The 27930-nt window shown below is 42.8% G+C and overlaps 1 protein-coding gene across 16 annotated transcripts in view; it reads right to left on the bottom strand.

Annotated features, from left to right (window-relative positions):
- LOC109900694 (receptor-type tyrosine-protein phosphatase kappa) overlaps positions 1-27930 on the bottom strand; it is a 162726-nt gene that overhangs the window by 24473 nt on the left and 110323 nt on the right. For all 16 annotated transcript variants that reach the window (XM_031837085.1, XM_031837097.1, XM_031837096.1 and 13 more), the window contains exons 8-13: positions 20039-20341; positions 16634-16743; positions 8789-8990; positions 7682-7787; positions 5527-5800; positions 5268-5304 (exon numbers count right to left, since the gene is read on the bottom strand). In XM_031837085.1, the coding sequence (XP_031692945.1) occupies positions 5268-5304; positions 5527-5800; positions 7682-7787; positions 8789-8990; positions 16634-16743; positions 20039-20341 (1032 nt within the window). The remainder of the gene's footprint in view (positions 1-5267; positions 5305-5526; positions 5801-7681; positions 7788-8788; positions 8991-16633; positions 16744-20038; positions 20342-27930) is intronic.

The following is a 27930-nucleotide window of genomic DNA, read 5'->3' on the forward strand; positions in this document are numbered from 1 at the left end:
TCAACAGCTGAATGATAACCAACAGCAGTGAAAGGAATGGAAGATATGACGACTCCCATCTCATCCATCCTCAGATCAAACGGAGGTTCTTTACGGAGACTGATACAATGGGATGCCTGGGAAAAGCCCATCTTCAGCCAGCACTCAAGCCATTATTCCTCAGGGTCAATTCAATGGCCTAGTTTCTATCAAGGGAGAAAACAACAACAAACTGGCATCTGTGTCACTAAAGGGACCACTATTCTGTATTTCACTAACACTAACCCACCCTGGGGAAAGAACAATCTTCCACAGACCTCCTCCTAAGACAGACTACCATCACTACCACACTACCCCCCCCCCCCCCCCCCCCCCCTCTGGGAACAGGTTGCGATAACCTTTACAAATAGGCAGGGTAGCCTAGTGGTTAGAGAGTTGGACTAGTAACCGGAAGGTTGCAAGTTCAAACCCCTGAGCTGACTAGGTACAAATCTGTCGTTCTGCCCCAGAACAGGCAGTTAACCCACTGTTCTAAGGCCGTCATTGAAAATAAGAATTTGTTCTTAACTGACTTGCCTAGTTAAATAAAGGTAAAAAAATAAAATAAAATAGAGCGAACTGACTATTTCAGTTGGAAAGACTGTGCTGGAATGTTTGGTGGTCCCATACTGTAGCTTTCTTTATTCCTGAAACTAATCTGCTTTGCTCGTAAAACATCATCTGTAATTGGCGTGAACCCTAACGTTGTGGATGGACGAAACCACTTTAGAGAGCATGTCTAACATCCACTAAAACACATCTAGGAACAGAAAGTTGGATGTACGTAGCAGAAAGGAGGTAGTCTCTGGGGCTTAAACCCAGATCTCTGTCAGTGTATGGGGGGGCTATAGAAGCGAGGGGGGAAGGTCCTTTGGGACTGTCTGTTGTGCTTGACAGTGAGCCCCCCCAGCTCTCGTTTGCCTCCCAAATCTCTCCCTCTCGCTATCAGGTTGGAAGGAGACGGATGTCTACAGAACATGTGTCCCAAAGGAGCGGGACAAACTGTCCTTGTCTCTCACGTTGTCACCCACTGGCCACGCCGCTGGCTTCAACACTTAAACACCTACAGCTACTATCCCTTCTCTCTGTTTGACAGCTCTTTCACCCTCACTTTAGCCATGCTATTGTAGTGGGAAAATGATGGTACAGAAACCATTTTCCAGTATTTAAGTCAGCTTCAAAAACATTCTGGAAAATATCAGCGACAGACTAGATTGTTTGGATCGGCTCAGAGTATACCTGAACTTGACCCCATGGTGATAATAACCAAGTCATTGATATGATAGAGCTATGTGTTTTTCTGTCAATGTTTGCTTACCACTGCAGCCTTATTATGGGACGAAGAGAAGATGAAAGTAGAGCCTTTGCCTCAGTCAGAAATTTGTCACCATTTTTTCTGGTTTCTTTTTTAGATTGTAAAACAGTATTAAATCATCTGACAGGCAAATAATACACATTAATCCACTCAATGTTTTACATGCAACAGCCAGACTATACCATAAAGAGTACTATAACAAATGTAATATTGAGCGCAACAAGAAAAACAATAGCCTTGATAGCAGAGCAGGTTTCACAATAGATGTTGACACCAGTTAAAAGGTTATTAATCAGTTCCTCAGCCCGGTGTCAAATGTTTTATGGTATTGCTTGAGACATAATCCCCATCTCGCTTCAAGAATACTTATGTTTCTGTCAGAGGTAGAGATATATTCATGAAAAAATACCAGAGGAAAATCAAATGGAATTGGATTACAACCATTTTGAAGATAAAACTCACTGCTTAAAATGAAAATCTATTTTCATTCCTAATGGTAGGCTACACGGCGGAGCCCTTATCAAATTCTGTCTGGATTGGTTTGACAACCTCCGGGCCAATGCGCTTCGGAGACATTTGTACGGGGAAAATAATTCATGACAAGCAGTACAACCAAAAAACAACAACACTTTCATATCCAATTAAGTTAGGGCAATTAAGGTGGTTTTCAATTCAGAGAATGAGAGCGCATCTGGCATATAATGTATCAAGGATGGAGTGAGTGAGATCGGCACAAGTGGGCAAAGACTACATACACTGTACTCCAAGTGGATACTGCATGGACACACACTGGGCTACTTGAATTTCTGAGCACGACACAGTTCTGGGAAAAGGGTCGATTATTGTTAGGACTAAACAACGTTGTTGAGAGAGGATGGAAAAATAGTGCGATATGTTTTATCATGGCTGTGGCAGAGAACGCATTGGCCACATCAACACGCTCTTACAGTATGAAGTGACTTAACTGTGGCTGATTATTATTAGTGTCACAATTATGCGTGTCCTTGTTGTCAGTGTCACATCAATTTCATGACAGGGAGAAGGAGAATATCAAATGTAGCTAAATCCGGTAATAATAAGGAAATAGGCCTATATGAGAGAACAGTATGAACAACAGTACGGTCTCTCCGATCTTTCAAAGGCACAACAAATCCAAGCCCTGGTGTGTTAATGCACAGCCAGCTGTTTAAGCGTTATGAATACAACACTTTCCATGTCTGATAATCTAATAGTATATGTGGGCAGATTTCTAAGTTTGGCCTTTCAAAAAATCTTAACTGATTATTAAGCAGAAACATTAAATGCATAAATATGAGTCTAATTGATACGCATAGAAATAAAGCTAAATTCATATATTTAGTGGTAGTACACCCTTCGGGGTGACATCATCATCCCATCTACAGTTGATGTCGGAGGTTTACATACACGTTAGCCAAATACATTTAAACTCAGTTTTTTACCATTCCTGACATTGAATCCTAGTAAAAATCCCTGTCTTAGGGCAGTTAGGATCACCACTTTATTTTAAGAATTTAAAATGTCAGAATAATAGTAGAAAGAATGATTTATTTCAGCTTTTATTTCGTTCATCACATTCCCAGTGGGTCAGAAGTTTACATACACTCAATTGGTATTTGGTAGCATTGCATCTAAATTGTTGAACTTGGGTCAAACGTTTCGGGTAGCCTACCACAAGATTCCCACAATAAGTTGGGTGAATTTTGGCCCATTCCTCCTGACAGAGCTGGTGTAACTGAGTCAGGTCTGTAGTCCTCCTTGCTCGCACACGCTTTTTCAGTTTTGCCCACACATTTTCTAGGATTGAGGTCAGGGCTTTGTGATGGCCACTCCAACACCTGGACTTTGTTGTCCTTAAGCCACAACTTTGGAAGTATGCTTGGGGTCATTGTCCATTTGGAAGACCCATTTGCAACCAAGCTTTAACTTCCTGACTGATGTCTTGAGATGTTGCTTCAATATATCCACATAATTTCCCCTCCTCATCCTGCCATCTATTTTGTGAAGTGCACCAGTCCCTCCTGCAGCAAAGGACCCCCACAGCATGATGCTACTACCCCCGTGCTTCACGGTTGGGGTGGTGTTCTTCGGCTTGCAAGCCTCCTACCTTTTTCCTCCAAACATAACAATGGTCATTATGGCCAAACAGTTCTATTTTTTGTTTCATCAGACCAGAGGACATTTCTCCAAAAGTACGATCTTTGTCCCCATGTACAGTTGCAAACCGTAGTCTGGCTTTTGGAGCAGTGGCTTCTTCCTTGCTGAGCGGCTTTTCAGGTTTTGTCAATATAGGACTCGTTTTACTGTGGATATAGATACTTTTGAACCTGTACCTCCAGCATCTTCACAAGGTCCTTTGCTGTTGTTCTGGATATGATTTGCACTTTTCTCCCCAAAGTACGTTCATCTCTATGAGACAGAACGCGTCTCCTTCCTGAGCGGTATGACGGCTGCATGGTCCCATGGTGTTTATACTTGCGTACTATTGTTTGCACAGATGAATGTGGTACCTTCAGGCATTTGGAAATTGCTCCCAAGGATGAACCAGACTTGTGGAGGTCAACTATTTTTTTTCTGAGGTCTTGGCTGATTTTTTTTTGATTTCCCATGATGTCAAGCAAAGAGGTACTGAGTTTGAAGGTAGACCTTGAAATGCATCCACAGCTTCTAAAGCTATGACATCATTTTATGGAATTTTCCAAGCTGTTTCAAGGCACAGTCAACTTAGTGTATGTAAACTTCTGACCCACTAGAATTGTGATAGTGAATTATTAGTGAAATAATCTGTCTGTAAACAATTGTTAAAACAAGTTTTAATGACTCCAACCAAAGTGCATGTAAACTTCCGACTTCAACTGTATCTGTGATGTCATGTGGTGGATGGCAGCATGTCATTCCTAGCAAGCATAGCCTAGCATAGCATTTTTTGAAACCTGATGCAGCTAAGCTAATTTCTTCAGGCATAGTGTTATTGATGGGTGATTATAGAGTTAATACATGGTTAATACAAGTTACATCTGGCATATTAGCATTAGCAGCCACCTTAGGCTGACATCCGAGATCATGAAATGCTTTGCCATTAGCAATATCTTCATATAGCTCTCCACTGAAAAATAGTAGGGTTTTGCTTGTTTCATACCTCCTAGTTTTCATACCTTCTAGTAGAAATAAAGTTGTTGCTGGAGTAGGGTGGAACTGTCCTGATGACTTGATGGGACTATTGTACTATTTAGCCTGGCCAACTAACTTTTGAATGAGATACTGAAGCTGAACTTACTGGCCATTTAATTAATTGTAGTAAGACATGGCCATAAGCACTTGAAATACTTGGCCAGTTACTCCAATGCACTTCGGAAAATGCATGTTCAGCATAAATGTTGTCCATAATCTATAATGCAGGTAATTTCAATAGTGCAAAGCCAGAGGACAGAGTCCATAAATTGCCAACCCATTTCCCTTCGATTTACGCCACAGATGAGCTGGCACTGTAGGAATTATATCAATTTAATGACCACTCCCTCTTAATCACTAAAAACCAACAGCATGGCTTTATGATAAAAACCCTCTCTCTCTCTCTCTGTCTGTTAAATCAGAAGGATTGGCCCTGCTAGCCCCCTGTTCTCACAGACACAAGCTGTTCACCAGAGAAAGGTGCTTTACAAGCGCACATATCACAAATAAATAAGCTTTCCTTAATTCCGCCTCAATCCAGATTCTCGCTGCACGACAATTCTCTTGGAAGATAAAGTGACACACGCATTATCACGTAACAGTTCTTTATCTGAGCAAGAGAGTGGGCATTTATTGGCTACTGGGAAAAGTGATTGAAATCCAACTGTAATGTACAGTCAATTAAATGATATTGGGCAAGAAGAACTTATTTTGTTGTATAAATAAACAAAAAGAAAACTCTTACCTTTTGTTGCAAGTCTCAGACATTGTGTTTTTGATTCCTGTGAAACAAAACAAAATAAAATAATACAAATCAGTTCAACATGAGAAACAGGAACAAACTACATAAAAGGAAAACTAATGAACAGTAGTAGGTTATCAAAGGGGGGTGGGAAAACAATGCTCCTCAATGTACAATTCAGTTTTAAGACATATTTAAAACCCCAATAACCCAATGAGGGAACATTAGAGGGTCCTATTGGCCGAAAGTGGTGTATATTCACCTTCTCCACACTGCTGACGGCCTGGAAGTAGATATTATAGTTCTTCCTGGGGGTGAGTGGAGGGTTCCAGAAGCCATGGTACGTCTTGTTGTCGCCCACCGTGAACGGAGAGGGTTCGGGAAGGTTCCCTGGTGGCAGTTCTGCCGCAAAGTAATAAGACGAGCCACCACTGGAGGCACTGTGGAAGGGGACTGGGACCTGGTAGCAGTCCACGGAGCTGGCCTCCCTGCGTGTGCGATGTGGGTTCAGCTCCTCCACCACGATCTGATAAGCGCTGAGGAGGGACAAAACATCACAGGCAATCAGTCCCCACAAAACAACACAAGCAAACAAAGCCAGCTAGCCAAACAAAAGGCAGGCTAATCTTAAAGCAATCTCTCACTTCACGGAGCACAGAGAGGGCATGCCAAATGAGCTTAACACTTGGAATGAGCCCTGGCTTGGCAACGTCGTACGCTACAGGCCTTGCCATTTCTACCAGAGCCCCTTTATCTGCACATGGCCTTTAACTAATAACAATCCATTCTCTCAGACTGGGAGGCTGTAGAGAAATCCCCCTGAATGGGAGTTGATGAACCTCCAGAGTAACAGAGAGTAACAGGTCAGGTCTATCATTTGTATTTCAGAGTCACACTGCTGTACTTCATCTCTCCCCCTGAGGGTCTTTGTTAATGTGGCGGGACCACAGTGCCAGGGCAACTTATTAACACAGTGCAGGGCAACTTATTAACACAGTGCAGGGCAACTTATTAACACAGTGCAGGGCAACTTATTAACACAGTGCAGGGCAACTTATTAACACAGTGCAGGGCAACTTATTAACACAGTGCAGGGCAAGGAGAAGCCCCTTCACACACTCATGGAGCTGTAAACATGGCAGACCTACCTTCCTTCCGCATCCACAGCTCAGAGCCACCTCCTAGACTTCACTACCCTTAGTTCCGCTCAGAGAGCGCGACCCCTCCTCCCACCCTTGGTAATGACTGCCCAGGGGCGTATCTCTGTCCCCCTGACCGCCCTTCCCTCACCATTATCGCCCAAGTGCCCTGACAGCCATCTCCACATCCCTGACCTTCCATAGCTCCTATTTTAGCTCAAAGCACCGCAGATCTAAAATACAAGTGACACTCCATAATGCCGGTCGCAGATGGACACAAAATTCTCTTCCACCAAAATAGGGTGAGTGCTCGGGCTCTTTCCTCTACTCTGTACTGCTTGTCAATGACAAAATGTTACAAATTACCTGGACAAATGGCCTGAGGCTCGCTATAACTCAATCTCTCATACACACCTTAACCAACCCTCTCTAAATTACCGCTACACAGACCTGCTGCGTGATTAGCCAATCGGCTTCCATCAGAGCTTGGCCAGTTTTACGGAGCACTGCCAAAACGAGTCAAATTAAACGATCCCTTTGATAACACACATCATTGTTTCGTTGATGCACCTAAATCCTTCAAGCTGGTAAAAGCATGACATAATCCTAGTCGTAGTATGTTTCCTCGTACTTTGCTAACACCACCCTCCATTGCATATTTGATATCTGACTATCCAATTAGTCTTTATGATATTTGTAGCATTATACTGTACACAAAATCTGTATTCCAGAAAAAAAACACCCAAAAACATTTGCTCAAAAATTAGAAGTGGGTGTGACATATTAGCTACAACTGCCACATATACTGAGTGAGTGCTTGTGAGAAAGAAATGCAGTCAGGTGGTTTTGTTATCAGGGCTGTTGTTCTTTCCCTTTCAATACACAGCCCCTCCAATTTCACAATCAAAGAACAGGCCTGGCTGCATAATAGGTGATTTACTGAATCTGAGCACAAAGAGTTCTCTCCAAATCCTCTTTATGACAAGTACCTTCAACTCCATCCCTGCCGATTGTGATAGGGGAGAGGAAATGAAAAGGCACAGGCCAACAATGGCCAAATCAAATGGAGATCGGCAGGGCCATGGACCTGAATATGTAAATTCCCTGTCTCTGTAGACATTACCCAGTACTGTTCTCTCTATTTGTGGGATGTGCTACAGGGAGCGACACAACACAAACGTCCTGACAGAGATGTCCTGGTAAACAGATGGATGACCTTCATTAAAATGACTAGACGGAACTCTTGGACAAAAAAAAGCCAGGCATTAGTTCTCTCACCTGATAGGGGCACCTTTGGCCTGAGCGGGCTTCAGTAGAACGGTGATGGTGGTGGCCGTTTCATTCAGAAACGCCTCGGACCCATCATACTCTTCCAGTGTTGGGGCTATGGGGAAAAAGCACACCAGACAGACAAGAATTTAGTGCAAAATCACAGGAGGAGGAACAGAAATTGTCGGCAATGGGGTGTAATATGTTGAAGTCTTGAGAAAGGCATGCTCTATCAGGACACATTATGTTTAATTTGGCTGAACTTTAATATAGCACTGCAAAGTAAAAAAAGAAAATAATAATAATAATATTTCCTGCTTGGAACATGTTTTCTAAAACACTTCTGGGAATTGCAACCTGACAAATTGACAATAGCAGTTTTGCCAAAACGCAGGAACTGCGTGATTACATCTACATTACGTACATTACATATCTTTGAAGTAGGCGCTTAGCGCAAAAAGCACCAGGCTCCTCTTATTTAAAGAAAGGTTACTGGCCTCATTTTCCATTAAGGAAGCTTTTATCATCTAATGAGGTCCTAGGCTGTCATTTCAACAGATTCCAAATACATCCCGGTCTAGGACATGTTGAGTGCTGCCAAGATTAGAATTGGGAAAAATGTGTTCTTCAGAAAATTACTCCAACAGGTACAGAGCATCCAGATATTCCATTACGGAACGGAGTCTGACACGATCAAAATGACTGAGAGATATCTCAGTGCTGTGCTTAGTATCATGGTAGAAATTGCTCAGAAAACCGATAAGCGAACCAACCCATAACCCAACCAATTTTTTTGTTACCCCATTCTGGTTAATTTGCTTCCTAGATGCTATTTGAACCTGCTGCGCTACCAGACCCTTTTTACCAAAACAACAACAAGCAGGAATGTCATAAGACAACAACTACATTATGCATCAATTTAATTTGACTTGATTAATAAACAATATTTGCTCTGGTAGCACTATTAATAGTCTAGCAGCTGTAACACTACAGCCATTATACTGCATACATACTCTACCATACTAAGGAGGATTCTCTTGGCCAGTTTTCCCTTCTAAAATAGATCTTCTGACCTCAATGGGACTTCCTGGATAAATAAATGTTAAATAAATGTACCTGAGATGTTGGTGGTGACGTTGAGTGTGGTCGGGGGGCCGAAGCCCTTGACGGTGCTGGCTCGAATGATGAACTGGTAGGTGGTGCCAGGGTGCAGCTGGTTGAAGACGTGGTGAGAAGTGTTCCAGGGCAGAGACACGATCAGAGGGGGGCGCATTATTGGCACCGAGGGGTCAAAGGACCGAATACCACTGTAGGCGATCTGTTAGGGAAGGGAGAGGAGAGGGACATACAATATTTACCTAATGAGCTGTTGAAAAGTGTTCATGCGAATGGTTACAGACTTTCTGTAACATTATGCCGTGGTAGAAACTTTATCTGTGTTTAAGTAGGTGGAATGCACATACGTAGCAAAGTACAACAAATGAGAGTGTTTTTGAGTGATTTTTCTACATTGTGTATTGACTTGAGGTACGGCTGGGCGATATGTGCAAAATATCATGGTATTTTAACAAAATTGGACGGTATTTGGCAATATTTTTAGTTTTTGAATAATAAAAGTTCTACATTTGCTTTATGAGTAGTGAGTGATTCCAGGGTGGCAATACATACATTCTAAGTGATTTCAATGAGTCTTTCTCCATTCTGATTCTTTTATACTGTTCAATTCAACTTCCACAAAAACCAATTTCAGCACTTTTATCATTCCTGCATTTGGTTTTAAATATACGTAAGCATCAAAAGTAAAAGTAATTGATAAAATGTATGAATCATTTTTTAAATCATTAAGGAAACCAGATGGCACCATTTTTTATTTATTTACGGACGACACACTCCAACACTCAGACATAATTTACAAACAAAGCGTTTGAGTCCTCCAGATCAGAGGAAGTAGATGACCAGGGATGTCCTCTTGACAAGTGCGTGAATTGGACCATTTTCCTGTCCTGCTAAGCATTCAAAATTTAACGAGTACTTTTAGGTGTCAGGGAAAATGTGTGGAGTAAATAGTATAGTATTTTCATTAGGAATGAGTGAAGTAAAAGTTGTCAAAAAGAAAAATAGTAAAAGTAAAGTACAGATAACAAAAAACAAATGACTTAAGAAGTACGTTAAAGTATTTTTACTTAATTACTTTGCACCACTGCTCAATTGAGATAATTTCCACACTGCCACGTAGGGCTGTACGATATGGGCAAACAATCTAGGACTTATTTTCAACCAAATGTTGCAATTGCGATTTGACTTGCAAATTAGAGCAAAACTGTTGGAAAAAATGGAAATAGAATGACTATTCTTATTATATAGTTAGAATATAATAGTGGGCACATTGAATACAGAGTTGTTTGAGATGACAAATAATTAAAATGCAAGGAGGAGTTATTGTGACAGGGTAGGAACTAAAGTGTTGATAAGTGTTTCCTAGAGGACACTATAAGCTTTGGCTACATTGCATGTTCTCTCTTAGATACTTCATGTAGATAAAGAGGAATATGCAAAGCAAGAATATGTTGATTTAGAAGACACGGTTGCACAAACAACATGCTGATTTAGGTTTACACCCTCACCGTTATTATCAGGCTGTATTAGCTAGCTACGTTTGCTCTTATCAGTACATTTATTAGCTAGGTTTCAAGCTATTTGCATTAGCATCTCACAAGATTTAGGGAAATATGCTAAGAAAAGACAAACTAGCTGTTTGCTGATTTAAGAAACACAAACTAATAGTGTCATTATACAACGCTAGTGGAGTGAAAAGTGAAAACAGCGTCATTGTCATCAACATTGTTGCATGTGCTGCATTGACCAAGCAGACTGAACACAAGTATCTCGTGGTTGAGGGACATCAAATGCGCTCCTTGAGTGACAGGGGGCCTGGCTAGGTCTGTGGAAAGTGGCACAGAGAGAAAGAGCAGAGAGAGATGACTCAAGTAGCAAAGTAAACTATAAAAATTGACATTACACATGGCGTATCACATTTAAAACCTGTTAAGGCTAGGGCAGAATACTGCCCCCGTTGGTGAAATGCGTGCCCATAGTAAACATAGTAAAAAATTGCTAATATATGCATAGAATAAATATTATTGAATAGAAAACACTCTAAAGCTTCTAAAACCGTTTAAATTATGTCTGTAAGTAAAGCAGAACTCTCAGGGCACTCATTCTCCCAAACTCTCTCTTGTCATCCAAAAAGTTGGCCCAACTTTGACGTCATCGCCCCCACCCTTCCCAAGCACCTACGGTCCTGGGAACACTTCCTATGCCTTCAGCGCGGTGTCCGCTTTCAATGGGGCTTCTCATTGTGTGAATCGCAAGTTCACGAGATTAATGACGGCCGAATCCTTTCGGTCGCGCGAGAATACAGGTTACTCTCACGCGCAATCTGCGCCTGTGCTGTCTTTCTTTCAAGATTGATTAAACGATGCGTGTGTTTCTCTTTGTCCTGAGAATTGCGGTGAAGCTATATAGCATGCTAACGCTGTGTTCTGAACCAAGTTTGACAAGTTTAGTCGACATATAATATGTAATTTCGACGTTTTGGTGCGAACTAACTTCACTTTTTGGCTGCATTTCAACCGAAATATGTCGTGTTTGATAACCGAAAGACACAGACTTCAAAACTAAAGCTGTTTTTGGTAAGTATAAACCCTTCCAGGTCTTCTGATGGAAGAACAGCAAAGGTAAGGGAACATTTATGTGTTAAATTTGGGTTTCTGTGGAGGAGCCAAAATGCTAATTCCTGAGCGCCGACTCACATTACAGCCTAGTGAACGAAATCTGTAAAGTTAAAAATAAATGTAACACCGCTGTTTTATTAAGAAGAAGTGTATCTTTCTAAGTATATGTAGAACATGTATATTTAGTCAACGTTTATGATGTGTATTTCTGTTATCTGGCAGAGTTACCATAATTTCTCCAGGCATTGTTGTAGCATTTTTTAGCCATGACCTTCTATGTAAACCGTGATTTATGGATATAATTAGCATATTATTGAAAAAAACATAAATGTACTGTATAACATGTCCTATTCCTGTCATCTGATGAAGACTTTCAAAAGGTTAGTGAATTATTTTACTTTTAATCCTGCTTTTGTGATTGCATCTATTGTTCTACAAAATGGCTATGTAAATTAGCCTATCTTTGGTGGTGGTTTGACATAAATATGTGCTATGTTTTCGCCGTAAAACATTTTAGAAATCTGACTTGGTGGCTAGATGAACAAGGTGTTTATCTTTCATTTGAGCTATTGGACTTGTTAATGTGTGGAGGTTAAATATTTCTAAGAATATTTTTTGCGTTCTGTGTGCTACTGTGTCAGTTGAGCAGTGGGGGGAGGTGCCCTAGCGGGACGTGTGGTGCCAAGTAGTTTTAACAAACCAAACATTCAAATACTAGTATAGAAGGTAAAGTAAAAACCCAAACCGGTCCCTGCATCAATACCGGTATATCATAAAATGCAGTATGCCGCCCAGCCATAACTTATGGATATGGAATGCATATGTTAACACTTGTAAGCCTGAACTAAAATGTGTGATAATATAGTTGAGTATGTGACTTCCCATGGCATTATGTAGTATGTGTGTCATGTTAAACGTCTCTCTATCCACTGGATGTGTACCAAACTCACTAAAAGTGGCAGCAATAAATCCTCTCTTTAAAAAGCCAAACCTTGACCCAGAAAATATAAAAAACTATCGGCAGCAACACACTGCCTTCCTGAAGACAAACAATGTATACGAAATGCTTCAGTCTGGTTTTAGACCCCATTATAGCACTGAGACTGCACTTGTCAAGGTGGTAAATTACCTTTTAATGGCGTCAGATCGAGGCTCTGCATCTGTTCTCGTGCTCCTGGACCTTAATGCTGCTTTTGATACCATCGATCACCACATTCTTTTGGAGAGATTGGAAACCCAAATTGGTCTACACGGACAAGTTCTGGCCTGGCTAGATTTTATCTGTCGGAAAGATATCAGTTTGTCTCTGTGAATGGTTTGTCCTCTGACAAATCAACTGTAAATTTCGGTGTTCCTCGAGGTTCCGTTTTAGGACCACTATTGTTTTCACTATATATTTTACATCTTGGGGATGTAATTCGAAAACATAATGTTAACTTTCACTGCTATGCAGATGACACAAAGCTATACATTTCAATGAAACATGGTGAAGCCCCAAAATTGCCCTTGCAAGAAGCCTATGTTTCAGACAAAAGGAAGTGGATGGCTGAAAACGTTCTACTTTTAAACTTTTAAACAAAACAGAGATGCTTGTTCTAGGTCCCAATTCTCTACTTTCCGGCTACCTGGATAAAGCACTAAATAAACTTCAGTTAGTGCTAAATACGGCTGCTAGAATCCTGACTAGAACCAAAATATTTGATCATATTACTCCAGTGCTAGCCTCCCTACACTGGCTTCCTGTTAAGGCAATGGCTGATTTCAAGGTTTTACTGCTAACCTACAAAGCATTACATGGGCTTGCTCCTAACTAATCTTTCCTGCCGTACAAACCTACACGTACGCTACGGTCACAAGACGCAGGCCTCCTAATTTTCCCTAGAATTTCTAAGCAAACAGCTGGAGGCAGGGCTTTCTCCTATAGAGCTCCATTTTTTATGGAATGGTCTGCCTACCCATGTGAGAGACGCAGACTCAGTCTCAACCTTTAAGTCTTTACTGAAGATTCACTTTTTTGGTTACTACATAATTCCATATGTGTTATTTCATAGGTCCTATGATTGAGTGTAGTCTGGCCCAGGAGTGTGAAGGTGAACGGAAAGGCTCTTGAGGAACTAACTGCCCTTGCTGCCTCTGCCTGGCCGGTTCCCTTCTCTGACTCTAACCCTATTACAGGGGCTGAGTCACTGGCTTACTGGTGCTCTTCCATGCCGTCCCTAGGAGGGGTGCGTCACTTGAGTGGGTTGAGTCACTGACGTGATCTTTCTGTCTGGGTTGGCACCTCCCCTGGGTTGTGCCATGGCAGAGATCTTTGTGGGCTATACTCTGCCTTGTCTCAGGATGGTAAGTTGGTGGTTGAAGATATCCCTCTAGTGGTGTGGGGGCTGTGCTTTGGCAAAGTGGGTGGGGTTATATCCTGCCTGTTTGGTCCTGTCCAGGGGTATCATCGGATGGGGCCACAGTGTCTCCAGACCGCTACCTGTCTCAGCCTCCAGTATTAATGCTGCAGTAGTTTATGTGTCGGGGGCTAGGATCAGTCTGTTATATCTGGAGTACTTCTCGTGTTATATCCGGTGTCCTGGGTGAATTTAAGTATGCTCTCTCTAATTCTCTCTCTTTTTCTTTCTCTCTCTCGGAGGACCTGAGCCCTAGGACCATACCTCAGGACTACCTGGCATGATAACTCCTTGCTGTCCCCAGTCCACCTGGCCGTGCTGCTGCTGCAGTTTCAACTGTTCTGCCTGCGGCTATGGAACCCTGACCTGTTCACCGGACGTGCTACCTGTCCCAGACTTGCTGTTTTCAACTCTCTAGTGACAGCAAGAGCCAACTGACATTTACTCCTGAGGTATTGACTTTCTGCACCCTTGACAACTACTGTGATTATTATTATTTAACCATGCTGGAAATTTATGAACATTTGAACATCTTGGCCATGTTCTGTTAAAAATGTCCACCCGGCACAGCCAGAAGAGGACTGGCCAGCCCTCATAGCCTGGTTCCTCTCTAGGTTTCCTCCTAGGTTTTGGCCTTTCTAGGGAGTTTTTCCTAGCCACCGTGCTTCTACACCTGCATTGCTTGCTGTTTGGGGTTTTAGGCTGGGTTTCTGTACAGAACTTTGTTATATCATCTGATTGAAGATGTACATCAAATCAAATTGTATTTGTCACGTGCCGAAAACAACAGGTGTAGAACTTACAGTGAAATGCTTACTTAGAAGCCCTGAACCAACAATGCAGGTCAAGAAATAGAGTTAAGAAAATATTTACTAAATAAACTGAAGTAAAAAAGTAACAATAAAATAACAAGATGCTTTATACAGGGGTTACCGAGTCAATGTGCGAGGGTACTGGTTAGTCGATGTAATTTGTGCATGCAGGTGACTATGCATAGATATTAAACAGTTGGCAGCAGCAATGTAAAAACAGGGGGGGGGGGGGGTCAATATAAATAGTCCGGGTGGCCATTTGATTAATTGCTCAGCAGTCATATGGCTTGGGGTTAGAAGCTGTTAAGGAGCCTCTTGGACCTAGATTTGGTGCTCCGGTACCGATTGCCGTGCGGTAGGAGAGAGAACATTCTATGACTTGGGTGACTGGAGTCTTGGACAATCTTTGGGGCCTCCCTCTGACACCACCTAGTATATACAGTTGCCGTCAAACGTTTGGACACATTCAAGGTTGCCAAGAGTGTGCAACGCTATCATCAAAGCAAAGGGTGGCTACTTTGAAGAATCTCAAATATAAAATATATTTAGATTTGTTTAACACTTTTTTGGTTACTACATAATTCCATATGTGTTATTTCATAGTTTTGATGTCTTCACTATTATTCTACAATGTATAAAATAGTAAAAACAAAGAAAACCCTGGAATGAGTAGGTGTCCAAACTTTTGACTGGTACTGTAGGTCCTGGATGGTAGGAAGCTTGGCCCCAGGGATGTACTGGTCCGTACGCAATACCCTATGTAGCTCCTTACAGTCGGAGGATGAGCAGTTGCCATACCGGGCAGTTATGCATCCGGTCAGGATGCTCTCGATGGTGCAGCTGAAGAACTTTTTGAAGATCAGGGGACCCATGCCAAATCTTTTCAGTCTCCTGTTTTGTCGTGCCCTCTTTACAATTGTCTTGGTGTGTTTGGACCATGATAGTTTGTTGGTGAAGAAACTCTCCACCCGCTCTAATTACAGCCTGTCGATGTGAATGTGGGTGAACGTAGTCCACGATCATCTCTTTTGTCTTGCACACATTGAGGGACAAGTTGTTGTCCTGGCCCCACACTGACAGGTTTCTGATCTCCCTATAGGCTGTCTCATCATTGTCGGTGATCAGTCCTACTGTTGTGTCATCAGAAAACTTAATGATGGTGTTGGAGTCGTGCTTGGCCATGCAATTGTGGGTGAACAGGGGGTACAGAAGGGGACTAAGCACACACCGCTTAGGGGCCCCCGTGTTGAAAATCAGCGTGGCAAGTGTGTTGTTGCCTGCCCTTACCACCCCGGGGCAGCCCGTCAGGAAGTCCAGGATCCAGTTGCAGAGAGAGGTGTTTAGTCCCAGGTTCCTTAGTTTAGTAATGAGCTTTGTGGGCACTATAATCCACATTCCCTTGGATTATGTGGGTCAGTGTTCTCATATTCCTAAAGCTGGATAACACTTGAGAATTAAAAAATGTTTCTTCAGATTCTCCCCACTGCACACAAGCTATGAATCATTGTGGGTTATTAACTTTAAAAATACAAACCATTCAATGATCAGTACACCTTCATACTGTCACTAAGAAGTACTGAAAATAGTATTTTACAACAGTAGCATACAATGAGTTCCCTTTAAAACCCACACTCCCCTTTTAGAGTTACAGTATTTCCACCATAGTCCTATATGAAAAAGGAACAGGACGTTTTTCACTCATCTGTGCTGGTTTCCAGAGGGATAGTAAAGATTAAAAAAACCTGTGAAATATGGTTTAGATATACAAACCCCATGTGGATCCTAGACAGGCTTGTCTACCATCGAACCCCCCCCCCCCCCCCCCACCTCTGCCAACCCTCCCCTTCTAATCTCCCTCTTCCCACCTCTCCCCTCCCCTCCCCCCACTTCCTCCTCCCATCCCTCCCCCACCTCTCCCCTTCTCCCTCGCTCCCTCACCTCACCTCTCTCCCTCCACCTCTCCCTTCCCCCACCTCTCCCCTCACCCCACCGATCCCCCTGGCCATAGTCCTTCATTACCTCATACTGAGTTATGATCCCATTGGGCTCCAGTGGTTCCTTCCAGTAAAGGAAGATCCGATCCTCAAACGGTGTGGCTTTCATGGACTGGCTTGGAACAGGGCCAGGCACTGCATTAGGACAGAAGACAGGAGGAGTAGGTCCTAATGCAATCAAAGGAAGGCCACAGTACTGTAATGAATACTATTCTCAAAGAGAGAGACACTCCTGAGCCTGTACGCCTGTAACGAGACCACTGACTGTTTTTACTTACAGCAAAGCAGCATGTTGAAAATGGCATAATAATGTAGAGCGCTGCGCGTGCGTTGAATGGGAGGCACTCGAATCCCCAGTGGTTTTTATTGAATTTGGACAATGAATTTACATGAGATTAGATAATCAAGGTGCAATATCCTTTCAAGAGCATCCTTTCTCTCTGTCATCTGCATGTTTTATGATCAAATTAGTCTCCTATAATTTGACATTCTAGACTCAACACCTAGATTTTTCACTGATCACAATTCATGTCAGAGAGGTCTGGCATGCTGTGGTTTCTCAGGCTGATGGCTTTGCTTTATTGGTGAAAGGGACACTGTATACAGTATATTAGGAAAGTATTCAGACCCCCTTTTCCATATTTAGTTATGTTACAGCCTTATTCTAAAATGTATTGAATTGTTTATTTCCCTCATCATTCTACTCACAATAATCCTTACTAAGAAAGTGAAAACAGGTTTTTAGAACATTTGGCAAATGTACATACATTTGTACACACACACACACACACACACACACACACACACACACACACACACACACACACACACACACACACACACACACACACACACACACACACACACACACACACACACACCTTATTTATATAAGTATTCAGAGCCCTTGCTATGAGAGACTCGAAATTGAGCTCAGGTGCATCCTGTTTCCATTGATCCTCCTTGAGATGTTTCTACAACTTCATTGGAGTCCAGATGTGGTAAATTAAATTGATTGGATATGATTTGAAAAGCCACAAACGGTCCCACAGTTGACAGTGCATGTCAGAGCAAAAACCAAGCCATGAGATCCAAGGAATTGTCCGTAGAGCTCTGAGACAGGATTGGGTCGAGGCACATATCTGGGGAAGGGTACCAAAAACATGTCTGCAGCATTGAAGGTCTCCAAGAACACAGTGCCCATCATCATTCTTAAATGGAATAAGTTTGGAACCACCAAGACTCTTCCAAGAGCTGGCCACGCGGCCAAACTGAGCAATCGGGGGAGAAGAACCCGATGGTCGTTCTGATAGAGCTCCAGAGTTCCTTTGTGGAGATGGGAGAACCTACCAGAAGGACAGCCATCTCTGCACCACTCCACCGATCAAGCCTTTATGGTAGAGTGGCCAGACGGAAGCCACTCCTCAGTAAGAGGCACATGACAGCCTGCTTGCAGTTTTCCAAAAGGCACCTAAAGGACTCTCAGACCATGAGAAACAAAATTCTCTGGTCTGATGAAACCAAAATTGAACTCTTTGGCCTGAATGCCAAGCGTCACATCTGAAGGAAACCTGGTACCATCCCTACGGTGAAGCATGGTGGTGGCAGCATCATACTGTGGGGATGTTTTTCAGCAGCAGGGACTGGGAGACTAGTCAGGATTGAGGGAAAGATGAACGGAGTAAAGAAAGAGATCCATGATGAAAACCTGCTCTACAGCGCTCACGACCTCAGACTGAGGTGAAGGTTCACCTTCCAACAGGACAACGACCCTAAGCACACAGCCAAGACAACGCACAATTGGCTTCGGGACAAGTCTCTGAATGACCTTGAGTGGCCCAGCCAGAGCCCGGACTTGAACCCGATCGAACATCTCTGGAGAGACCTGAAAATAGCTGTGCAGAGATGCTCCCCATCCACCCTGACCGAGCTTGAGAGGATCTGCAGAGAAGAATGGGAGAAACTCCCCAAACACAGGTGTGCCAAGCTTGTAGCCATACTCAAGACTGTAATCGCTGCCAAAGGTGCTTCAACAAAGTACTGAATAAAGGGTCTGAATACTTATGTAAATGTCATATTTCATTTGTTTTATTTATTTATACATTTGCTAACATTTCTAAAAAACTGTTTTTGCTTTGTCACTATGGGTACTGTGTGTAGATTGATGAGTGAAAAAAACAATTTAATACATTTTAACCCTGCAAAACAACACATTTCCCTGCACCTATCCGTTGTATGTTTTTTTTTACTGACTGACAGCCTCCTCACTGCTGATGAAACCTGGCAGTCCCATGGGTCTCTACAGCTGCCACGAGACTGTTCTGCCATGGGGCTGCCTGCCTGCCTGGGCTGTGTTCTAGTCAAGCTGGGTTGGGGACGTCCAAAGCCCTCTCCTTCACAGCATACAGACAGAGAGCAGAAGTGTTACCAGGTCACATGACTGAGTGCTTGTCAGGCCTGTCTGTCTGAAGAGACGAGCAAGGCTCGGGGTGGCGGGGACGCTTGTCTGCGGTCTACGGATCAGTCTTAGAAGAACTGTTTACGTGAACCTCTCTTCTCCTCTACTCGCCCCGCAGTCAGACAAACATCTATTTTTCAAATCTATTGGATGGATGGATGTCACTGAGACGTCTTTTTCCACAACGAAAAATCTAGCATTCCTTTTTCTTGTCTGATGCTGCTGAAAATGGGGTTGGTTTGACATGGGAATAAAGAGTGATTTTTTCTGAGAGAACACAATGAGAGAATACAATGAAAAGTCATACAAACCATTCTTAACAAAACAAACGGTAGAAAGGGGCAGTAACATGTACAGCAACATGTACAGCATGAGCTGAATATCACCCAAACATCTAAGCTCTAGCTACATACAGAATCTGGCATGAAAAAAATCAAATAAATTCTGGTGGAACCCCTACAGAGGGCTCAGTCATTTCACTAGCATTATCTCCTGGGTTTGTGAGAATGTGAGGTGAGATTTAAACAGGTCCTCATCAAGGGACAACATGTCTGCCAGAGTCACAGGATACAGCTGGTCACCTGGCTGTATTATTATAATGCTGAAGTGTTTAATGTGAGTTACAAATTCCAAGCTGCGACCAGTGCTGTTATTTCAGCCCTTGGTTAGCCTCTCCAGCTAGCATCTATTCAGAGAGCAGCAGGGAGAAAACGTGCTCTGCTTTGAAATGGCTAACTCAGCCCAGCTGTAGGAATCACAGGGGGCAGCAATAAGTATGTCAGTCAACTGGTTACAAACAGAGCGAGACACATCCATCTTTTCTAAATAAAGGAGTATTAGAAATACGTTTAAAAAATAAAAGTATTCACACCCATTGACTTATTCCACATTTTGTTGTGTTACAGCCTGAATTCAAAATTAATTAAATAGATTTTTCTCATCCATCTACACACAATAGCCCAGTACACATACCATCTTCATCTGTCTGGATGATGGTCTCATCGCTCTCCTTGCGTCCTTCGGGGTTGGTGAGGATCATCTTGAGGCTGACATTGGTGTTGGGGGGCAGGTTGCCCACCACGTGGCGTGGGGCCTTGGGGTCCATGTCCAGGCAGTCGGCCTTGGTCTGGTTGTTGGCGTTGTAGTAACGGTAGCAGATGGTGACGTTGAAGGTGTGGCAGCGGGTGATATTGTAGCCCAGAGACTCCCAGTCCACAGCGATGAATCTGGCCTGGGTCTCTGCAATCTTCAGTCTCTTCGGGGTCCGCATCGGTTCTGAAGGAGAGAAAGAAACACATGGTTAAAAATGTGCTCGCAATCTAGCAATAACTATGGCCAACATAGAATCACTGGAGAGACCAGTTTCTGTACATTATCATCTGATTGGGGGACAGCATATACTACCACTAACATGTCTGTCACAGATGTGCATGGTTGGGCAGTATCAACACATCAGGTCTATGTTGATGCGCTTTCAATGCGAGGAGTTGATGATGGCGCCCAAAAATTGTCCTTCAGCAGCACAGTGGCCAATCAACACAAAGCTCCTCTTTTCTTTTCCTCATCCCTGGTTCAGAACATATCCACAGATAAATAATGAGGCCGGTATGAGGAATGAATGTCAATGTACAGTAATAGAAAAGGAGTGAAAGCAAACTAAATGAGCAAACGTGAACTGTGTGTTGAGCTGATGCTGGTGACCAGGAGGACACTCTCACAGCATTTTAAGAGCTTCTGAATTAGTCAATATATCACCCTGGGAGAAAGTCAATATAATCCGACCCGCAATCTATCAAGCAACCGCGCCATGCTGGATACTAATTACTCTAATAGTCCAATTTACCTGCGCGATTAAGAAAATGATGCAAGTAGTGCCTTTGTCTCACCGTGGCTATTTGCATTGTGGAGATGCAGCCAACACTGCAGCAAGGGCAGGACTTTAACAGGAACATGACTTAGACCACTGTATTTGTGTCTACTGTGCCAATGTCCTCACTACAATGCATTGAATTAGCCTTTCTCTGTACATGATTATTTTGATAATCATCAATTATCACAATGAAGATTATTATCATGTTGATAGTTGGACTTAATATTTTTTTAAATACAACACATTTCCTGTCCGTACACACACATGAGTCAAGGGCCAGCTCTGATGGATAAGGGACATTCAGACAGATGTGTTCTAGACACCGGCCTAGCTGTCATTAAAAGTGCATGACCTGACATGTAGAGCTTGTGGGGGTACAATCTCCACTAATCCTTCTATACCAGTGAGCCCTGGTATCCTGCATACTCTGCAACACGCATTACTTGAGTAATGGGGTAATGATTCTGCCATGGCCAGCCTGGGGGAGGGGGGGGGCAGGCCATCCTCACACAAAAGCCTCCCTCTCAAATGTCCTCTGTGGAAACAGACCTGCCCTTATTCTGTTCAGTCAAATCAAAATCAAATCAAATCAAATGTATTTATATAGCCCTTCGTACATCAGGTGATATCAGTTCAGTCTCATCTCTACGACCACTGCATAAAAAGATGGGAAGATTGAAAAACAAAAAGTGAGTTAGGCCAAACTGACAAAAAGAGAAAAGGAGAGAGGTGAACTCTTGTTCACTAAATTACAGATTGTCTCTGCTGGGTGTAATCACCTGCACTTTGATGAGCGGGGCCCAGGAGAGCCCTTTCTTTCTAGTCTAATTAGAATGAAAAGCTCTGAATAAAGACTGGGGACTTGTTAACATGATCTTATAATGACTGTTAGCTTTGGGGGTTATTAAGAAACAAGCTCTCCACAACTTGATGTACCATTGGAGAAATACTAGACCATCACTTCTCTTAAATTGCTTGTAAATATGTTCTGTTTTTATTGCATTGGAATGTGTGCAGGGCTCCCTTGAAAGGTGGTCATGGTCTCAATTGGATTCCCTGTTAAAAAGAAGAAGACAACCATACAGTGCATTCAGATTATTCAGATTATTCAGTATTCAGGCCCCCTTTTACTTGTTTCCAAAAACCAGGCATATGTCGAGCATCACTACTTTTTTTTATTTTACCTTTATTTAACCAGGCAAGTCAATTAAGAACAATTTTTTTTTCAATGACGGCCTAGGAACAGTGGGTTAACTGCCTGTTCAGGGGTAGAATGACAGATTTGTACCATGTCAGCTCGTGGGTTTGAACTCGCAACCTTCCGGTTACTAGTCCAACGCTCTAACCACTAGGCTACCCTGCCGCCCCATCACTACTTCACAGGCAAGCCATTTGAACGTAAACTTTTTTGAAAAATCATGCGTCACAGAAAAAGTCTGCAACCTTCCCGCTAGCCATGATTGGCTGAGATAATGAGTAGGCTGGACATGCCAAGAGATGAGTGGCTTCCGTCTGGCCACTCCACCATAAAGGCCTGATTGGTTGTCCTTCTGGAAGGTTCTCCCATCTCCACAGAGGAACTCTGGAGTTCTGTCAGAGTGACCATCAGGTTCTTGTTCACCTCCCTGACCAAGGCCCTTCTCCCATAATTACTCAGTTTGGCCAGGCGGCCAGCTCTAAGAAGAATCTTGGTGGTTCCAAACTTCTTCCATTTAAGAATGATGGAGGCCACTCTGTACTTGGGGACCTTCAATGCTGCATCATTTTTTTGGTACCCTCCCCCAGATCTGTGCCTCGACTCAATCATGTCTCGGCGCTCATGGCTTGGTTTTTGCTCTGAGATGCACTGTCAACTGTGGGACCTTATATAGAGAAGTGTGTGCCTTTCCAAATCATGCCCAATCAATTGAATTTACAACAGGTGGACTCTAATGAAGTTGAAAAACATCAAGGATGATCAATGGTAACAGGATGCACCTGAGCTCAATTTCAAGTCTCATACCAAAGGGTACAAATATTTATTTAAATAAATCTTGTTTTTTTATATACATTTTCAAACATTTCTAAAAACCTTAGTTGTGTTAGCATTTTGTTGTGTTAAAATCGATACAATTTAGATTTTGTGTCACTGACTTACACACAATACCCCATAATTTCAAAGTTGAAATTAATAAAACATTTAAAGCTAAAATGTCTTGAGTCAATCATTATTCAACCCCTTTGTTATGGCTAAATAAGTTCAGGATTAAAAATGTCCTTAATAAGTTGCATAATAAGTTGCATGGACTCATTCCGTGTTCAATAATAGTAGTTAACATGCTTTTTTAATAACTACCCCATCCATCTCTGTACCCCACTCACAATTATGTGTAAGGTCACTCAATCGAGTACTGAATTTCAAGCACAGATTCAGCCACAAAGACCTGTTTTTTTTCTTTCAATGCCTCGCAAAGAAGGGCACCTATTGGTAGATACAGTGGGGCAAAAAAGTATTTAGTCAGCCACCAATTGTGCACGTCTCCCACTTAAAAAGATGAGAGAGGCCTATAATTTTCAACATAGGTACACTTCAACTATGACAGACAAATGAGAAAAAAATCCAGAAAATAACATTGTAGGATTTTTAATGAATTTATTTGCAAATGATAGTGGAAAATAAGTATTTGGTCAATAACAAAAGTTTCTCAATACTTTGTTATATACCCTTTGTTGGCAATGACAGAGGTCAAATGTTTTCTGTAAGTCTTCACAAGGTTTTCACACACTGTTGCTGGTATTTTGGCCCATTCCTCCATGCAGATCTCCTCTGGAGCAGTGATGTTTTGGGGCTGTTGCTGGGCAACACAGAATTTCAACTCCCTCCAAAATGCTTCTTACGAAGCCACTCCTTCGTTGCCCGGGCGGTGTGTTTGGGATCATTGTCATGCTGAAAGACCCAGCCACGTTTCATCTTCAATGCCCTTGCTGATGGAAGGTTTTCACTCAAAATCTCACGATACATGGCCCCATTCATTCTTTCCTTTACACGGATCAGTCGTCCTGGTCCCTTTCCAGGAAAATAGCCCCAAAGCATGATTTTTCCACCCCCATGCTTCACAGTAGGTATGGTGTTCTTTGGATGCAACTCAGCATTCTTTGTCCTCCAAACACGACGAGTTGAGTTTTTACCAAAAAGTTATATTTTGGTTTGATCTGACCATATGACATTCTCCCAATCTTCTTCTGGATCATCCAAATGCTCTCTAGCATTTGAACTTCAAACGGGCCTGGACATGTACTGGCTTAAGCAGGGGGACACGTCTCGCACTGCAGGATTTGAGTCCCTGGCGGCGTAGTGTGTTACTGATGGTAGGCTTTGTTACTTTGGTTCCAGCTCTCTGCAGGTCATTCACTAGGTCCCCCCATGTGGTTCTGGGATTGGGGTGAGATCTTGCGTGGAGCCCCAGATCAAGGGAGATTATCAGTGGTCTTGTATGTCTTCCATTTCCTTGGAATTGCTCCCACAGTTGATTTCTTCAAACCAAGCTGCTTACCTATTGCAGATTCAGTCTTCCCAGCCTGGTGCAGGTCTACAATTTTGTTTCTGGTGTCCTTTGACAGCTCTTTGGTCTTGTCCATAGTGGAGTTTGGAGTGTGACTGTTTGAGGTTGTGGACAGGTGTCTTCTATACTGATAACAAGTTCAAACAGGTGCCATTAATACAGGTAACGAGTGGAGGACAGAGGAGCCTCTTAAAGAAGATGTATAAAAAATCCTACAATGTGATTTTCTGGATTTTTTATCTCATTTTGTCTGTCACAGTTGAAGTGTACCTATGATGAAAATTACAGGTCTCTCTCATCTCTTTAAGTGGGAGAACCTGCACAATTGGTGGCTGACTAAATACCTTTTTGCCCCACTGTATGTAAAAAATATAAATAAAAAAGCAACAGTGACCCTAACCTGCGTGATGAAAAAACGTTTGTTATTTAGTGGCCAGTGTTTCTGAGAATGACCAGTGCTCGGGGGTAGAGGAAGGGAATTGGTCTTGGGGTGGCCACAGGTTGGTTGTAATAGCCCAGGAGCAACTCGCTGACCTCTTTTCTTCTCTTGACAGCAGGGGCGCAACTTTCACTGGGGATGGGGGGGGACATGTCCCCCACATTCTGAAATTGAATTTTGGTCCCCTCCAGTTTTATCATTGGAATGCGATACAAAATGAGGCAATGGTGTGCTTTAGAACAATGCGGACACCTCCGAGCGGCCGGGTTGGCTGTCTTGAGTGTTTATCAGACTGGATAATTTAATTTTAATTTTATTATTATGTTGCCCCCAAAGTTGCACCCCTGCTTGACAGTACAAGCATTTAATGAATTAAGTTTGCTCCCCGATCTGGTGTCACGATAGTTCAAGACAATACTTTTTCTGTGTAGAGCCAATTCACACTTATTCAAAGATAAGAGTGGAAACAAAAGCAATGGAGGGTAAAAAAGACAAGGGAAAAGAACACAAGGTCAGAGACACTCATCTCCCACAGGTCTGTTTCACCTGTAACAAGTCATTATCTGGCTGTCTGTCACTCACGGGGAAACACACACAACATTCCGGGCGAGCCAGTGACAGCTTGCCATTTCGGGAACATTTTCGCCTGGCAAAAAAATAAGTATTACATCTCGACAGGTCCTAAGAAGGCACATCGGAAATGAATGGAACGAATAAGTCAGGGCATTTCCCCCCTCATAATAATACTGTTTGTAAGTCTGATCAAGGGCAAAATCATTTCAAAAGCGAGACGAGAAGCCAACATTGAGAAATGGAGAAAGAGAAGAGAAGGAAAGAAGGAAAGAAAGAGAGACAAGGTCATTCTAACAGAAGAATCAGAGCATTCAGTCATCATGACATGTTATGATCAGGGAAATGTTTCATCTGCCAAGTGGACACCAGGATATACGCACGCCGTGAACTCCGTAACGACCAAATTATTTGGGATGAGCCTGAAATGAGCCCTCTATCGGAGAGAGAGGCAAAGCCAAAGTGGTCATTATCAAAACATGACAGTGTATCATCTGCTAGTCAACCTGTTAGTATGCCCCCAACCTACATGATGACCTGAGACCCAGCTATTCCGTTTGGGGTGAGAAGATAAAAGAGCGGGAAAAAATACATTGAAAGTACCAGGGAAGAATAGAAATGGATAGATTCCTGACATCCTCCATCCTTTGAAATGTCAACCAGGCAAAAATAAGTTGTGGGTAGAAATGAATTGCTTCTCCCATGCCCCATCAACTTTTAGCACATGCGTACACATAAAGAAGCAATAACATTTGCACAACAGACAATTACCTGTCCCACCGTCTCGGTCTCCCCCCACACCCCTTCTCTCCTCTGTGCTGTTTGTTCTACCACCCAGGCCCATAATTAACAATGGGTATATCCTTCAGAGCTGATCAATAGCCGTGAAGTCCTGCATTAACTTCACAGATTAGGCAACCCCCCCTCTAATAAATTTAATCGATTCCAGCAGGATTAGATGCTTAAATCCCAGTGCATTTTTCAAGGCTTAAATTAAAAGGAGATATATGGTCCTGGGAGAGGCAAGGTTCCAGAGTGATTAGGAAGGTGTGCCCACTCTCCTTACTCTCCTTTTTCAGCATGGATTCAAGCTGCAGCCTCTCCTAACAGGCCAGGTTGAGAGACAGGTGGATCCACTTACTAAACAGACCAGGGCCCTCCTTTGACCCCGCAATTCAAACACACATTTCCCCTCTGACCCTCCTTGCACTAGCCTTCCCTTATCTTTCTTTATCTAAAGCTCACTGAGTGGATAGAGTGAGGGGGGTGAAAGAGGAGAGAGGGGAGTGAGGGGTGGGGGAGTCTGGAACGTGGCCATTTGGGATCAGGCCCAGCAATGAGGAGACTTTGGCGTTGTCCCTGGATCTTTAATTGCTGTGACAAATCAACCATTGATGTTGAAAACAGAACCAATTGTTTACACAGCCCGCTCTTTGTGGCAAGCAACAATGCATTCTTCATTTCCACTGGGTTCAGCGGAGAGAAAAAGCAACATTTGCATACAGAGAGGTAAATATTGCTCTACAGAGTGTTTATATGATACGAAAGCTTGTCTGAAACACCTGATTAAGTACATAAAGAGGACAGCAATCAATCATAATAAAATAAGCAGTCAGCAGACTCCTTAATGGCAAAGAAACCTAACTGAATATCCTGTATTGATTTCAGATTTTCACTAGTCATTTTGCCGCTTCATTCCATTATTTGTTTTGCCAATCAGATTAGCAGGGCCATGATCGCATTATAAGAGAGTTTAAGAATATCTCACCTGTTAGGCTAAATGACCATGAGGATGCGACATGGCATGTCTGATGGTTCAAACACATTACACACATGGGACCCGGACTATGACAGGACAGACACTGTCCTTCCTGCTGGATGGCAATCAGTGACTCTGCCAACCAGGCTCCATGGACCATGATTGATGTTGACGATATATTGGATGGAAAGTGCAACGTAGCTTGGCATAGCCGGACTGTTAATGCTCAAGGCCGTAGAGAAGAAATTAGAGAATCAAAAAAACGTTTATCTTGTTGTTATGTGCAGTTATGCATGTAGTCGGTGTAGAAACCTTCAACAAAGGTGATAAGTAAAGTCAATCAAATCTCTAATTGCGTATAGCAGACACCAGTTGCAGGGAGGGAGGGAAATCTCTTCAAATTTATCTGAGAGTTGTTTCATTCTAGGAACGAACACCAAATAAATGTGGACCACACAAAAGGTGCTGTCATCATTGCACAAGAAAACAAGGCACCCATTTCTCCTGTTTGTGGGCAGAACAGGCAGATTAGATATTTAACTGCACCAGAAGTCTCCTGTTTGCGCAAAGATTGCTCCTTCTCTGCTTCCCAACTTCCTAACGTCACTCACAGTAAGGCCGTTCTTCCACACTGCTCCACCACTATCTCTCCCAGACTCCACCGGCTTTCATATATGAAATCGA

Source organism: Oncorhynchus kisutch, linkage group LG12 (assembly GCF_002021735.2).
Source record: "Oncorhynchus kisutch isolate 150728-3 linkage group LG12, Okis_V2, whole genome shotgun sequence".
NCBI classification, from domain to species: Eukaryota; Metazoa; Chordata; class Actinopteri; order Salmoniformes; family Salmonidae; genus Oncorhynchus; species Oncorhynchus kisutch.